Below are 18,294 nucleotides of genomic sequence, written 5' to 3' on the forward strand. Positions count from 1 at the left end.
TATAATTTATATCGAAAGTTACTCTGAATTACCTATAGCTAAAATTGGATTTTTCTGTACAGAGTTTGGCTGATTAGACATATACAAGTTCAAGTGCATAGCAAATGTTGGATCAATCATAATTCATAACAACAGGTGTGATTCTAGTTGTATTTCTCTACGTGTGTCTCTTTCTCTTTCTTCATCTATGTTTGTGCCGTTGTCTGCGTGTCTCATTCTGTGTCTCTTTCCCCTTTTCTGACTGACTGACTGACTGTCTGTCTGTCTGTCTGTGTCCATGTATCTGTTTCAGTTTTTTTAGTTTGCCTGCCTGTTTGTCTGTCTGTCTGTCTGTCTGTCTGTCTGTCTGTCTGTCTGTCTGTCTGTCTGTCTGTCTGTCTGTCTGTATGTCTGTCTGTATGTCTGTCTGTCTGTCTGTCTGTCTGTCTGTCTGTCTGTCTGTCTGGCTGGCTGGCTCTCTCTCCCCCTGTCTCTGTCTGTGTCTGTCTGTCTGTCTGTCTGTCTGTCTGTCTGTCTGCCTGTCTCTGTCTGTCTGTCTGACTGTCTCTCTGTCTCTGTCTGTCTGTCTGTCTGTCTGTCTTTTTTCTGTCTCTGTCTCTGTCTGTCTGTCTGTCTGTCTGACTGTCTCTCTCTCCCTGTCTGTGTCTGTGTCTGTCTGTCTGTCTGTCTGTCTGTCTGTGTCTCTGTCTGTCTGTCTGTCTTTTCCTGTCTCTGTCTGTCTGTCTGTCTGTCTGTCTGTCTGTCTGTCTGTCTGTCTGTCTGTCTGTCTGTCTGTCTGTCTGTCTGTCTCTCTCTCACTCTCTAGTATATCGAATCTCTACGTTTTGTGCACAGTATGTATGTTAATACATTAAACACATGTATACTCTTTGTCTTGTAGGTAAATTCAAGCAATTGTATGTAGAGACAGGATTCTACCATTATTGTCAGGTGATCGCCGCAGGGGTTGATGGAACCATTTTCCTATGATTAATCTCATGCACATCGATTCGCTTTTTGTTGGATAGTGATACAACCTATTTAGAATAATAGGGAGAAACTGAATGGCTTGTTTTGTTATTGGACAGTGACAGCATGTAAGACGTTACGATTTAAACGTATCCAGTGTGGTAAACGGCAACAGAACGAAATCTCTTTCACTGGCAGATGACAATCAAGCACACAGTGTACCGTTTTAAGGTCGGTTCATATCCATCAATTTGCTAAAGTGAAAGTCATTTCTACCGGTGGGATTTGCAACACTTCTAGAAATCTACCTCCGCTGCTGCTACTACCCATTATTGAGGATATTCCCTCGGTGTGTTGTTAAATCAAGCGACGGTTCGAGTTTGTACACTAATACGAGTGCTTTTATCGGAACCAGAAACCGAAGATTGTGAACCGTTAAGTAGTTCCAACTGCTCAATATAGGTCGGAAGGATGCTGTCGGGCATCTCCAGAAACCCAGTTAATAATTTTGTTGTTTTTATTGTACTGCTTTGCCATATGTCGACACTTTTAAATGCCGTGCATTATCCAAATCTCGATGGTGTTAAATATACTGCACCGGGTGACAAGATTATAGGGGGTCTCTTCCCCTTGCATGATTACAACGATAGGAGAGAGTGTAAGTCTCTACGAGATCTCGGTACACTGCTAAGAGTGGAGGCAATGGTCTATGCGATCAAAGAGATCAATAGAAGGTCAGACATTTTACCGAATATCCAAATTGGATTCGAAATCTACGATACTTGCACGAGAGAACCTACCTCATTAGCTCAAATTCTCCGATTCTTGCCGAGTAGTTTTTTCGGAAATTCTGAAAAGTGTGAGTGTACGACACAGACAGGTACGTGTAATGAGGGAACACTCTCAGAAGAGCATGTAGACTGCGTTATCGGTACTGAAATGAGTTTTACCACAATTCCTGCCGCACAGCTGTTAGGCCTATCTAATATATTTCAGATCAGTTACTATGCTACTAGCGACGATCTCAGTAACAAAGAGCGGTTTCCGTACTTTCTCAGACTAAGCCCACCGGACAAACTGCAAGTACAGACGATGATTGACCTCATGAAATATTTCAACTGGAGTTTTGTGTCCCTGGTTCATTCAGACGATAATTACGGTAAAAATGGACACAAGGAATTAAAAAATGAAGCTGAAGTCGCTGGTATATGTATCGCAGAGTCTATTGAGGTATCCGCTTTTATGACAGCCAAAGACTTCGATGACGTAGTTGAAACCTTGTTACATGCACCCAAAGCCCGCGTTTTGGTCTTGTTCGTACAAGTTAAGGAAGCTAACGGAGTGCTAGCAGCCATAGAACGGGCGAACGCAACCAACCATTTCATGCTGATAGGCAGCGACGGGTGGGCGGCAAGTATTGATGAAATAGAACCGCGAAATCGCGAAGTAGCGTCAGGGGTACTTAAAATTAATTTGTATTCAGCAAACTTTTATCCGTTTGAAGACTACTTCAAGACATTGACACCTGATACCAATGTGGAAAATCCATGGTTTGAAGAGTTTTGGGCGAATTACTTGAACTGTAGCGACACAGACAACGGCAAATGCTCCGAGGCGTATTCTGAAGGATTTTCCGGAGACAATTCAGTATCTCTCGTCATCGATTCGGTGTATACCTTTGCTTTAGGATGGGACAACGTAAGACGAAATTTATGCCCAAATAGTGATCAGCGATGTGAAGAATTCATATCACACAATAACGTTTCACGGATGATGGAATCTTTCCTCTCTCTTCAGTTCGATGGAGCAAGTGGGCCAATAGCCTTCGACGAAAATGGCGACCTTCTCGGAAAATATGACATTCACACGATAGAGTTAGTTAACGGTGTTTATAATTTAGTAAAAGTTGGTATGTGGGATTCTTTAGGGGGTGACGACAAACTTATATTCACAGACAACATAGATACATGGTATCACAGATTCCCCAGCAGTGCACCACCCACATCCATCTGCAGTCAACCATGTGCCCTTGGCGAAATAACCATACCTCGTGAACACAGTTGTTGCTGGGATTGCGTACCGTGTCGTTCGAATGAAATAACGGCAATGAACGCCAGTAAATGTCAAGAGTGTGAAGCACATATGTGGCCCAATATTGAGCAGAAGAAGTGCAACCCTATCCCTCCTTCGTACATTAAATACGGAGACCCTTGGGCGATCGTGTTATCAACTTTAGCGGCACTTGGTCTGACTTTTACTTCACTGACACTGGCCGCATTTATTCATTACAACAATCAACAACTGCTGAAGGCAACAAGTAGAGAACTCAGCTGTATAATGTTTGTTGGTATCATACTCTCCTACGTTCTAGTGTACAGTTTCATTGCCAAACCAAAAACAATTACGTGCTATATCAACAGACTAGGTTTTATGATGAGTTTCACACTAACATATGGTCCTCTACTAACCAAGACAAACAGAATTTATCGAATTTTTGATGCCGGCAAGAAGTCGACGAAACGACCACAGTTTATAAGTCCTCGATCTCAAGTTGTTATATCGCTCATAATGGGACTTTTTCAGGTAGGTTCAATCGTATGTATGTATGTATGTATGTATGTATGTATGTATTGTATGTATGTATGTATGTATGTATGTATGTATGTATGTATGTATGTATGTATGTATGTATGTATGTATGAAAGGGTTGAATTTATTTATCAGGACTGTTCTACTACTCATTACTTTTGCACTCCTATGTATGTGTGTATAAGTCCATTCATCTCTATTTGTCTATATTTTTTCTATCTTCTTAATATAATGTTCACATAGCATCTTACATCTCACATTCTTCGAGTCGCTATTGCTATATCTATAATAATATTGCTATAACTGACAGATAAGTTATACTCGACTAGCATTATGTTATTTTTCTGATTCCCATTACCCTTCAACCGACCTCTGTGCACTTTACTGTTCATGTTGTACATTTTAATTCTTAAACGGGTAATAAAACTCTCTATATCGGTCAGGATTAAACGAATATCTCCTGACCTGATACATTGATACTTTGATAGTTAATTTACAACCCGGGATTTACAAACCGTAAGGATGAACAACACTGTAACACAAAGAACATTAAGGTAAATTCACTGACGAAAATATTGCATGATTACGATGTTAAGACCCAAGCCATGTTTAGTGTATAATTTCACTTCTACGCGTGTATCCTTTAATTTTAATATCCACTTATACCTGTTAAGCGTTTTATAATAATGTGATGGTAAATTAAATGGTTTGGAGACAGTCTGCCATGGATATAGGCCAGTAGTTTTATTACATATATCGTATACGGCATCTACACATCTATAGCCAACAATGATTTATATTGATGATATGAATGGATAGGTGGGTAGGTACGTGGGTGGGTGATTGCGTTGATTGTTTGGGTAGGTAGGTAGGTAGGTAGGTAGGTAGGTAGGTAGGTGGGTGTTAGATTTTAAGTAGTTGGGTGAGTATTTGGATGGATTGATAGGTGGGGAGGTAGGTAGGTAGGTAGGTAGGTAGGTAGACATACAGGTAGGTAGGTGGGTGGGTAGGTAGGTGTTTAGATGGGTAGGTAGGAAGCTATTAGGTAGGTAGATGGATTGGGTGGATGGATGGGTGTACTGATGGGTGGAATGCAAGTGAATGCGCTGGATCGGTCGAAACGTATGCACTTAGCAATGTCTTAGCCAATTCTATATGTTACGCGCATTGTGATATATATAATGTACGTACACGATGATCATACTTTATATTTGCAAGGGTGCGTTCCAAAAGGTATTACCATCTCCCTGTGGTGCAGTGGTTAGAGGTTAGGATTAGCAGTTGGGGGGGGGGGGGGTCATAGGTTTGAATCCCAGTGGATTTTTCTGTGACCCGTCACCCAAACCCAGGGTTTGGATTCTACATACTGGTACCGATTCCCAGCATAAAAACATTATAAATAAGAGAAAATATGGAAAGCCAAGTTGACCTTACTCTGAAGGATTTATATGATAAAGATATACCAAATGCAACACAGCACTGACTTCAGAATTATGAAAAATTTATAAAACGCCTCAGCACTTACTTTTCGGATGAACGCATAATCACTTTAAAGTATAAATATGAATGACGTAAAGAATTAGTCTATGTTTCAATAATTAAATGTTAAGAAAAGTTATCAGGATTCAAATATGACATATATACGAGTATATGAAATGTTATTTTACATACTGAAAACAGACTGTGTATCAACTTGGACTTGAAGACAGACAGACAGACAGACAGACAGACAGACAGACATGCAGACAGACAGACAGACAGACAGACAGACAGACAGACAGACAGACAGACAGACAGAGATAGAGAGGAAGAGAAGAGAGAAATGAGGAGAGGGAGAGAGACAGACGGAAACAGAGGGAGACAAAGACTGAGTGTGTGTGTGTGTGTGTGTGTGTGTGTGTGTGTGTGTGTGTGTGTGCGCGCGCGCGCGCGAATGTGAACAGTAACCTGCAACACGCTGTAATAAACATTTACATATAGGCATAATATGTTTAGCAAAGAGTTTGCAAAAACCCAAATGTTTACCTTTTCTGAGTACCAGCTGTGCAAAATTGGATCTTTATAAACCATCTTGTTGTAATATTTGATATGGATTTCATAAATCGTATTTCGAGATTGTGTTTGTTCATGAATCATTTAAACTCAGTCTGGTTCTATAAGTGTAGCTAAGGGATACGACATCTCATGAGAGAGGAAAACAGGTGTATCTGCAGTTTTGGAGAGGTTCAATTATGAGGAAGGTTATCAGATTACCCGATACTTTGGAAAATAGCCTTTACCTGCCGAAGGTGTTGTCTTCCCACTCAATAGAAATGACTATGACAAATCAATACCTTTTTTGCAAGGAATGAAATTGACCTGTTGGAAATTCGCGATTTTCCCTTGTGTGTAATCGCCTAATCCCTATTCCCAGTCGTTTTACTATAGGTTTCAATTGTGTTCACTTCATCCGATCTAGTACGATTTGAAAGGGTTATAAACGTACGAGAAAAAAATACTGACGAGGATTGTAGGATTATTTTCCGCCCAACCCAATCCTGCATTCTGCCTGTAAACCCACAGACACTTACCTGCCTGTCATAAACCCACAGACACTTACCTGCCTGTCATAAACCCACAGACACTTACCTGCCTGTCATAAACCCACAGACACTTACCTGCCTGTCATAAACCCACAGACACTTACCTGCCTGTCATAAACCCACAGACACTTACCTGCCTGTCATAAACCCACAGACACTTACCTGCCTGTCATAAACCCACAGACACTTACCTGCCTGTCATAAACCCACAGACACTTACCTGCCTGTCAAAAACCCACAGACACTTACCTGCCTGTCAAAAACCCACAGACACTTACCTGCCTGTCATAAACCCACAGACACTTACCTGCCTGTCATAAACCCACAGACACTTACCTGCCTGTCATAAACCCACAGACACTTACCTGCCTGTCATAAACCCACAGACACTTACCTGCCTGTCATAAACCCACAGACACTTACCTGCCTGTCATAAACCCACAGACACTTACTTGCCTGTCATAAACCCACAGACACTTACCTGCCTGTCATAAACCCACAGACACTTACCTGCCTGTCAAAAACCCACAGACACTTACCTGCCTGTCATAAACCCACAGACACTTACCTGCCTGTCATAAACCCACAGACACTTACCTGCCTGTCATAAACCCACAGACACTTGCCTGCCTGTCATAAACCCACAGACACTTACCTGCCTGTCATAAACCCACAGACACTTACCTGCCTGTCAAAAACCCACAGACACTTACCTGCCTGTCATAAACCCACAGACACTTACCTGCCTGTCATAAACCCACAGACACTTACCTGCCTGTCAAAAACCCACAGACACTTACCTGCCTGTCATAAACCCACAGACACTTACCTGCCTGTCATAAACCCACAGACACTTACCTGCCTGTCATAAACCCACAGACACTTACCTGCCTGTCATAAACCCACAGACACTTACTTGCCTGTCATAAACCCACAGACACTTACTTGCCTGTCATAAACCCACAGACACTTACCTGCCTGTCAAAAACCCACAGACACTTACCTGCCTGTCAAAAACCCACAGACACTTACTTGCCTGTCATAAACCCACAGACACTTACCTGCCTGTCATAAACCCACAGACACTTACCTGCCTGTCATAAACCCACAGACACTTACCTGCCTGTCATAAACCCAAAGAATTACCAGAATCGCCCAGTTCTCTATGAACTGAAGATTAATATGAATAGCGTTCACTCAGGATCGTTAAGTTAACATTCCTCTCTTAGAGAACTTCATAGAGTATCTGTGTATAAATATAATCGGTAATACTGTTTGACATTTTCTAATTATTAACCACAGGGAGAAGTGAGAATGAAATTGATTGATTGATTGATTGATTGGTTGATTGATTGATTGATTGATTGATTGATTGATTGATTGATTGATTGATTGATTGATTGATTGATTGATTGATTGATTGATTGATTATTTGGTTGAATGATTGATCGATTTAATAATTAATTCTGTGGTGAAATAAATCTTATTTTGTGTGTGATATTGATCAATTGACTGATTGATTTTTATGGTGATATAAAACTTTTTTCTCTTCTTTCCCTGGCTACTTTTCTCTCTTTCAGCTGTATATAATTCTCTCTTTATTCTAAATTAAAACACTCCCAATCTCATAATTACCAGGGGATAGATTAATACCCCTTCCCCCCCCCCCCCCCTCGTTACTTTATTTCTCAGTCTTAGAAATGCTGGGCTATTATCATACCGAACAAAGACGCAGTGATGTGTAAACTAACTAGTACACTAGGTTGTAAATGAATGAGTGCTTGTTCATGATAACCTCCCAGAAGATAAGAAATAAAGCAAAGTGTTAATGTAACCGGTCTCATGGCAATTATAAGATTATAGGTGTTTTAATTTAAATAAGAGGAGAAGAATGGACAAGATGTCTTTATTTAGTCAATAAAGATTGAATTACAGAAAGAAAACTAGCCAGGGAAGGAAGAATAAAAGTTTTATATCATCACAAAAATCAATCCGTCAATTGATCAAAATCGCACACACAAAATAAGTTTTATTTCATAACAAAAATTAACCATTCAATCGATCAATCATTCAAGCAAATAATAAACCAATCTATAAATAAATCAATCAATCGATCAATTACATGCTCGCTTCTCCCAGTGTGGTAGGTGAGCCTTCGGTTTCTAAGATAGACACAAACTAAAACTATTGTCTCAACATGTTGATACAACAGTGATAAAGCTATTGAGTGGTTTCATTACAGTCTCAGTAAAGAGATGCCTTTGAAAACTAGTCTAGTTTATTTTGAACTTGCAGTGCTGTTTTGGGACTTCCAATATGTACGCTATAATTTTGGTCACACGGTGATTAGAATCGTACAACAGAGGAACCGCTATCGCCCACTTTGTAATCTAGAACATTGAAGAACAATAGATTTTACGTAAACCGAAGGCTAGATGACCAGTGTTATAAAATATGTTTGATTTTATTGTTGTTTGGTCTGTTCCTTTTGTTGTCGCTGTCATGTATATCAAGCAAATTAACAAAAGACGAAGTTCGGAAGATTCTGAAAGGCTTTCATTTCAATATGATGAAGAGTTCCATGCCGCCAGGTTGTATCTTTACCATACCACTATTTTTTTTTTGAAAGAACCACAAATTGAAACGTTTAATTAATTTAGAAAAGTGTACCAATCTCATTAATGTGCCATAATCTCCATACGATTTCGGGCATATGTTTATTGATCACATATAGTTACATGCTTCGCCTAATCATAGACCCTCCACTGGTCTATGACCTAATAGAATGAGCTGCGATACATTTATATGTGTGTGTACGGTTATCGTAGCTTCACAGCTCCATGACGGAAATACTACTTATAAACACACGCCCTTATTTCGCCGTAAGCAAACACATATCACAAACCTACATTAAGTTGTTGAGAAACGTTTTCAGCAGCAGAGTGATTGATGCATACAGCAATATATTGGTAATTATTCAAACGTTTAGGGTACTTACTATAAAACTATAATAGGTTTTCTTAACAATATTTATGGAATATCCTGTTTATTTTATAAGAACTCGGGTTATTAGTTTGATTAAACCACACACAAAATAGGAAAGTACTTGACCGTTGTAAAATTACGGAAATGTAAATTACTTTCCTTTCCGGAAAGGCAAAGTGGTGTGGTACACTCAATTAATTGCCATTGAACTTATGGGAAGATTTACAGTTATAAGATTCATAGGCAAAGATTTAATAGCGTCAGAACAGCATTTTCTTCCATGTTACTTTTTTATTTGTTGTCGTCGAAACATACATACATACATACATACATACATACATACATACATACATACATACATACATGTCATAATTCTGACATCTTGGCAGCATTATCACGGTATAAATACTACAGATTTTGATATGCGTGTCCTTGGTAAACATGGTTTAAATACGTTTTAGCTTATACCTACTTGAAAGAATCAATTCCATTTGATCATTTTAGTCGGATAAAGTATTATTTGGTTTCTTAGACTGATTTCAACATACATTTGATAAATTAAGTAAATATATTTTGACAGTTCTTAGTGCTTCGTTTTCCGTTATCTACTACACCGCTCTTGGTCGGGTAGATGTATTAGAGAAACTACCTTGACGGCATACGATGATCAAAATAATGGCTTTTTACGTATGGTTTCTATCGATGGATGAAAAAGTAATTGGTGCAAATCATACGAAATTGGATGAACTCTATAGTCATTGCAGTGGTCTATGGGTGGTTGTTTGGGTGGATGGATAGCTGGATAGATTGATTGATGGAAGGATGGATGGATAGATGGATGGATGGATCAACGGATGGACGAATAGATTGATATATACATTTACTATTAAAATGGGACATTAACATTTAGTGAAAAGTTATATAGGTGATAATTAAATGCAATAAGTAGTATAAATCATTAATATAAATCATTAAAACATTATACAGGTGAGCTTGTTCTGTGAACTTCTCTTTAACGAGTTGATAACGCTTGTACGTAGTAATACAATAATGAACAGTTTGAATGGACAGCCTTGAACATATCTGGCGTCAGAGAAAAGAAAGGAATAAACAATAGTCTTAGATCAGATTATACAATACGAATATGTCTTCTATGTCTTACTTTGACAAGGCGTGATATGTTTTGTTTGGAAATTCAACCCCCAAAAAACAATTATGATGAAGTTGTTTCATTAGTAAAATTAATGTTGTTATTTTGAAAAAAATAATTGCAAATCCTTTTATTCAGAACCTCGTTCAATTTCCGAAATGTGTTTTTAAACCCTCCCTTCATTATTTATTCAGTGTCTGAATGAGATTATGTACAATTTCCTATCTTAACATCAATAGCAGAAAGAAATCGCTGACGCAAACCTTGATATTATTATTACCAATTACGTGTATCATCAACCCAATTTTCTCCTTGAAGATTCGTGTGTTTTTATTCAAGAAAACTCTGAAAGCATACTCAAGCTTAGTTTTATTTTTTCAATGAATAACATTTAATGGAATAAGATTATAGTTTTAACAACCATCAATTCACATTGTTGTTTTTTTGCAAATTTTAGAAATTAATGTTACATGTATTAAAATAAGGATACACAATTATATATATATATATATATATATATATATATATATATATATATATATATATATATATATATATATATATATATATATATATATATATATATATATATATATATAATTATCAACTCCCAGACTACCTCAAGTACATTGCACTTCTGAGATGTAAAATGTGTTAGTTGATAACCAATTACTTAGTAGATGTGGTGATATTTACTTTCGAGTCGCGAATAAATAACTGTCTCTTAATTCGTTATACTACAAATACACAAACCGAGTCGGTTGCAAACATCGATCGAGACCATTACAAAATTAATAATTCGCCAGCTTTGGCATTCATCAAGGGTATACAGCTGGATGTTGTTTTGCAGATGGATTGGTCTGTAGGTTAGTATTCACTCATCGTCGTCGCAAAACAACACACCTGTTTACGGCATTCTACAAGAAGCCTAACCAAGCTGTATCACCTTAAAATATACCCCATCTTGCGAGAAAATAATTTTTTTATGATATTTCAATATCATTGCATTTATGATCAGTTGAGTTGAATGTTTTATTATCATACTCCAAGGTAATATTTGGCTTGCTATCACAGTGAATCGGTAAGTCTATCCTAAGGCCTCATTTATCTGTACATTGCAAAGAAATGTAAACAAATCAACCTAGCTGACCCAATCTATTAGTGGTCTGAGGTTATATGAAGCGAACTGACTTTTTTTTCTAAATTCATTACAATTATCACACCTCTTCCTTGTACAGCTCTTTACGAAGAAGCTTACCCAATGTACTATGTTGAGATAGACACCAAAATGATACCACACAAATATCACTTACACAGTGTGTCAACTCTTTATTTAGTTAATGATATTAACACTGTGTAACAGCATGCACACTGCTACAATTACAATAGACATGGGGTATAGATCGTTTCTTGAAGTTCAATCAAAATCCATGGTCAGTAGCCAACTGACTGATTCTTTCATACAGTTACTGTTTATATCATTAACTAAATAATGCGTCTACACTGTGTATGTGATGTTTGTGTGTGTTATCTTTTGTGTGTCTATCTCAACACGAAACCTTGAGATCACACTACTGATATTGATAATTCGTCTTCTCCGAAGAGAACCACAAAACCACAAACCAATTTACGGCACCGCCTGATCCACACCATCAATGAAATGGCTGGGTTGCATCAGCTAAAAGACGTGTTCCGGCTAGCGAGAATGGTCACACCTGTAAAATTCATCTTACATGTAACAGGTGTTGCAAAACTGATATCGAATATGACATACATTTTCATCAAATATGAATTTTTACTTTAATGGCAATGTTCCAATTATTGTTACAAAAGAAAATATAACCAACCGTGACATTTCATCTCAGTCACATTGGACATGAAACAATTGTTTGACGTACAATGCACAACTGAACTAAAGTCTGTGAACATTTGCTGTTACTTTGTTCAAGACAATTACTCCAACCTATTCCTAAAAATCAATAAGAAAAATCTAGGGTCACCTTGCAATTTTTGGAATAGATGCCAAATGATATCAAAATTTAGTCATTTTAGAAACAAATATAATTACTGAAGACCGTGTTAACTGTATGGGAAAATGAAAGATTGGTAATTTCCTTGGAAACAAGTGCTGTAAATCCCCTAATTACTTTCATTACCTTGAAAGGACAAGGTCCAAGATTTCAAATTCCAATGTTTGGAGAGATTTTAAAAACTTTTGTTTGATTTAAGCTGGAATAATAGAATTCGGTTCGTGTACTGATTTGGGTCGGTTTACAACATGATAAAGAGAAAATGTTGTTGAAATGATCCAAACATTTTTTTTCTCCGAGTAATCGTTATCTTTCATTCTGTGCAAAATTTAGTAGAATACGTAATACTCACAAATTCGTAGTTTGCTTTGCTAATCCGCTTACGAAAGGAGATTACGTTTAGCTGCTTATTTCAATCAAAGCTGCCGCCGTAGCCTCCATCCTAACTAACACTCTGGAGAGTATGAAATGAAAAAAACAAGCACAGTGCCGAATATCACCTTACCATTTGTTGATCTTGTTTGTAGTATACCAAACACGATTTAGTACGAGGAAAACAGGGAGAGGGTTCGTCATTCTACAAAAACGCATATCTTCAGTACTAGTGTCACTACTTAGTCATTTGGTGCAAAATAAATGTTAACGTGCGAATGTACAACAGCAATACACTCAAGACTATCTCATATCGTACCAAGATTAATTGAGCACCACAGAGAATTACGCCATGGATGTATTAGGTCTCCCGAATAAATCCATGATTACACAGAGATGACACGTTCGCCAGCCTTCTTCCTAGATCAAGATCCAAACATTTCTCCACTCAGATTTTTCTCGAACTAGTCCGGGTCTTGATCTAGTTCTTTTGGAATCTTTTATCAGCCAGGCCCCCAATGGGAAGATCCGTGTCCGTCTATCCTTATTGGAGTAATTATCAGCATAATTACCCCAAGGTCTATCCATCCGTGGTTAGCCACATCTCTCTCAGGAACCCATTCCTCAATTTCAACCAAACCTTGCATACATGTCAAGCACTATATGACACATATGTGTACGTCATTTAATGACCATAATTTAGGTAGAAATACATATCTTGCCCCTTACCTAAAAATAGGTTCATACAGTCACCAATTAAGTGTCTACTCCCACTTATCAATAGTAAGCTTTCTAATAAGACCTTAACTTTTAACCTTGACCTCCATCACCAAGGTCAAATACCTGAAAATTGTCTTGCAACTATAATGCATGAACTTGACTATGCAGACACTCTCCAAATAACTACACACATATTATCAGTGTAAACGTTTGCTTCATACTTTGAACTTGACCTTCATAATCAAGGTCAAATAGAAAATAGATCCAATACCTTGGAAGTTTTGTACCTAGAGACACCACTCAAATGTTTGTTTATATCTGAAGTATAAGCTTTAAGGCAAACACTAAGCTTTGACATTGAACTTTGTATGCACAGTTAAATATAAAATTGTTAAGTAACTTTGCAATTGTTATGCCTATAGACATTATTTAAGTGCATACACCCACATTGTTAGAGGTAAACTTTCTGTTCAGACCCTTATTTTGACCTTCATCTTCAAGGTCAAATTGAAATTTGCACAATGACTTCAGTAGTTGTGTTCATAGGGGTGTCATTCAATTGTCTACACCAATATTATCAGAAATGAGCTTTTCGATCATATAGAAACCCATGACCTTGACCTCCACATTCAAGGTCAATTAGAAATTTACTCCATATGTTTGAAAAATATCCAAATTCCATGTATAGACACAATTCAAGGTTATACATCCATACTTTAGAGATGAGCATTCTGTTCATAAACTGACTTTTGACCTTGACCATCAAACGTTAGACTCAAATAGTAATTTGCTAGATAATGTTGGAAGTTTATTTCATCTAGACAGCATTTAACCGCTTCTAGTAAGACTGGCCTAGTCTCAGATTGTACAGTGGATGTTCGATATCTCCTGCAGTTTGTCTGAGTCAATTAACACCACTTTATGTTATGATTAGACGTTGCTATGAATTGATATTATGAGCTTTAAGCAAATTGTATGACCGCATCCTACTGTAGATGCTAATTTAAGCGCATTGGTGTTGGGGGCTGTGATGTCGACGAAGCCTTGTTGTATTAAACGTTACTTTTAAAGGCGTGCCCACATAGCATTGTATAGTTTCTAGTCGTAGACAATTATGTCATTATCTTCTTTATGATGATGTCATCAGGCTATTTAACATAATCAACGTAATGGGGTCGTCAGCAGCATTCTAATAACACCATATTAAAACTGGGATAGAGTTGCACAGCTGGGTAGTCACCAATACTCGTAAACAACGGGGTCACGTTCTTTCATTAATCTACTTGGTGACAAGGCAGTGACGTTAATTTACATTTATAATCTATCACAATATATCAATGCCTCGTTTTCTCACCAATCAACCGATCGCGATCAGAACAATGGATAAAACTATTTGTCTAGTGGCTTGATTTTATTAGTGAATAAACATAGTATTCCTACGTCAGCACCACTAGTACCCTCAATGTCGGCTTCGACATCACCCATATTTATCAGATTGCGAACATACTGCCCATTTCATGTTACCGTTCACCGGCTGACAAACCACGCATATACCAATAACGAACTGCACATCATAGACAAGATAGACTTTAAGATAGCGATATTGAATGAATACGGATTTCTTGCTACATGTTGTCTACATGAACTAACATGCCCCAATGAGGATGACATCAAATGCAGACATCAAAACATTGGCGCCTGGGTGTCTGTCTTGTTGCTCTACTTATTTTAGCCAGGTTAAGTACAGGTAAACTGACAGATACGTCGTGTCAATAAGCCCTCATTGTGGTTGTCTATCTGATGCCCGTGGGGTGCCACGTCTCGCCGTAATATTCAGACTAAAATATTACACAGATTGTTCGGAACAAAAATCCCATTTCAATTCGACAGAGAGAGATACAGACTTCACGGTCAGTTATACCTGCAAGTGAAATTAATAAACGTACGTCAAAGAAAGGTTGATAGGAATAAAAAAAAATATAATCCTTTCATAACTTAATCCTAAAACATGTTTATCTAGAGAATGATTACATATACATTATTAATTACTTGCTGGGTCAATTGTTATTAGGGATAACATTTTTCATCAAATAACCCAGATATATACTCACTAAAATTTAGTCAGTTATTTATAAAAAATACATTGTATCTGTTAATTTTATACGTAGGTGTATAGTGGCAGGTTTAAATATTGAGTGGAAGCTTTGTTTTAAGACTGTCGCCGTATTAAAACTATACTAGTTTGTAACTGCAATACTGAAAAATGTTAAAATACCAATAATTAGACATTATACATGTTAATCTCTGGTCGATCTTGTCTATAAGTATTGCAGTAACAAGTTTAAATCGTGATCACTGTTGAGGGAGTTGAAAACAATATGATTTATAATGTATATAGCTACAAAAATACGTTCATCCATAGCTCAGACCACTATAGAAAATAGTTTTCTGAACCCATGGGTCATTCAATACTGTTCAGGGTGTCCGATTTTACGAGTAAGTTATTGCATCTAACTAAACATTCCAGACAAAAGTCAGTTGCAGCTATAGTGCAGCTTTAATATTTTCTGTCGAATAATCTTGCACTGTACAGTTGAAGAAACAATGAAAATGGCGTGTTGGTATCGGTTGTCTGTAGTGCACTGATAATTGTATGTGCCTCACGTCAAACAATGATCATAGAATTACATAATTGTTTATATTTGCTTCTCATCAGGTGTAGTGTGAAGTAGGTTCCAACTGCCATAAAGCAATGGAACAACCTATTTCCTATAACATTGTTTTACCTATTGGCATTAGATTATAATGGTATTATTAACTCTGTCTTCTTTATATTTACAGTTAATTATTAGTGCGACATGGTTAATTTACATTCCACCAGAAGCCATTTTGGTTGTTCCGATTCCCAAAGAAAAGAACGTGGAGCTAAGCTGCAACATCACAGAAAACGAAGTAATTGCATCGCTTTGCTACAACGTCCTACTCGTGTTGCTGTGTTCATACTATGCTTTTAAAGCCAGAAAGGTACCGAGCAATTATAACGAAACACGATTTATCAGCGTTAGCGTGTATACGACACTTGTTATCTGGTTGGCTTTCATTCCAACATACTTTACCACAAACAGATCTTATTTTAAAGTTACTTTTCTCTCGCTTGCCATGATAATGAATGCCACTGTCACCTTGGTTTGTTTGTACATGCCAAAAATATACGCAGTGCATTTCTTGAAAGATAGCGACATCAACGCAGGGGCAACAAATTACGCCGCCGACGTTAGCATAGTTGGTTCATCTCGCAAGGAGAGTCGACCCGGTCCACGTTTTAATAATTCTATTGCACCAATCCCGGGACAATCAACATTAAGTGCGTCCACATTGCATCTACAGAACTCAAACAGTCTCACAGGGAAGTACAAAATGGAAAGTGAGGGTGCCTCGTCATCAACTGCTAGGAGATGATATCACTGAGAACATTAATTCGTTCTTTGAGTTAGGATATCGTTAACATATTCTTTGGGTATACGGTAATATAAACCATCAAGCATCCGGATGTATTCGATAATCCGAATAATTTTGTTATCAGTACCATTTTTATTTTTCCCGAATTCTTACAAATGTAATTAAACGTGTACATCTCACTTTGAACAACATATTTTTTGTTTGTCGTTGAACGTGGTCATTTAATAACAATTTGAAAAAGTACCCAATTTCAATGTCATTTTACTTTTGTAACAAAAAACGCTTCATTCCAAAACCGACGAAAATAAGCGGAGATGGGGGTGTGGGTGGGGTTGGGGGAGTGTGCTTACGAGAATAGCATCTCTCCTAAAAATGTCGTATGCTTCGATACCTATATCATGCTGATAATAGCTACGTGTTAAACTGTAAGTTTTTGTTCAAAGCATGTAAGACCTTTATGTATATCCATTGCCAAATCAAAATAGTACTTTGTTGTTTGTTTTCCTGTTTTCGTTTTTGTGAATGAGAATGTCTCTAGCCCAATAAGAGCTTATTCACTTTTGTTATTAAAATTAATTATTTTATTGCAAGTTCAAAAACAATAGTACAAATAAGAAAAGAAAAAGTTAACATATTTGTCAGATGAAAAAAATACTGAAAGGTGCAATTCAAAATTATGCCATTTGTCATTCTTCTTCTAGAGATGAATTGTTTGGTATGTTTTAACCACTCTAGTTTTCTCTATTACTTAACTAAAGATGGGAGTATTCTTGTTAATTTTATAAAGACTATTAAGTTTACATAAATAGCTGTTGAATTATAAAATTACATTCCCTTAAAACAAGTTCCTCGCTAATAACTATATAGTTATAACGTCAGTGGTATGACGTAAATAATGTAATAAGAATACAGATCTTGAAAAAAAAGAAAAAACATGCACATGACTGAATGATATTGTTTCTCCTTCTCGGTGTTTCGTTTCATCAATATGACGAATTTGACCACAAAAGTTATTCTGCTTGATATAGAACAAACAGAAAAATGAGTTGCTTGTGCTAAATCGTAGTCAGTCACGTAGAAATGTAGATTTCGAGTAAATATATTCTCAAGGTATACCTGACATAATTACATAGTTATTCTTTCATAGGATTAGAATACTGCAACTTGAATATCGCATTAATGACAAAAGATACTAAAGGCTGAGCCGTTATGTTTTAACTATCCATACACAAATAATATTTGATTTTACCGTACAACTATCTATAAGGCCTAATAAAAAAATTGTGTGGTTCCGATTACGCTCAATTTTAGAATAGGTGGGGTAGGTAGATGTATTTTTTTAATTATTTTTATTTTCGGTGTGAGTGTCTAGTTCAGGTTTTCCATTGTTTTCCAAATGGTCTCTGTGTTGTTTATTTTTTTCCTATCAGATGTACAGCCATTACAGATTGGAAGAACA

At 37.1% G+C, this 18,294-nt stretch overlaps 1 protein-coding gene across 1 annotated transcript; it reads left to right on the forward strand.

Annotated features, from left to right (window-relative positions):
- The first annotated feature begins 1,419 nt into the window (after positions 1-1,419).
- On the forward strand, positions 1,420-16,835 carry LOC144433293 (metabotropic glutamate receptor 2-like). The gene is made up of 2 exons (XM_078121600.1): positions 1,420-3,531; positions 16,218-16,835. Exons 1-2 carry the CDS (start codon positions 1,420-1,422, stop codon positions 16,833-16,835), a joined length of 2,730 nt encoding a protein of 909 aa, XP_077977726.1.
- The last annotated feature ends 1,459 nt before the right edge of the window (positions 16,836-18,294 follow it).

The sequence above is a fragment of the Glandiceps talaboti genome, chromosome 3 (genome assembly GCF_964340395.1).
Source record: "Glandiceps talaboti chromosome 3, keGlaTala1.1, whole genome shotgun sequence".
NCBI classification, from domain to species: Eukaryota; Metazoa; Hemichordata; class Enteropneusta; family Spengelidae; genus Glandiceps; species Glandiceps talaboti.

Bases quoted from the DNA above. Each gene is read 5' to 3' on its own strand.
- LOC144433293 (XM_078121600.1), top strand. From the start codon at position 1,420: ATGCTGTCGGGCATCTCCAGAAACCCAGTTAATAATTTTGTTGTTTTT. The intron at 3,532-16,217 runs GTAGGTTCAATC...TTATATTTACAG, and splicing joins TCATAATGGGACTTTTTCAG to TTAATTATTAGTGCGACATG.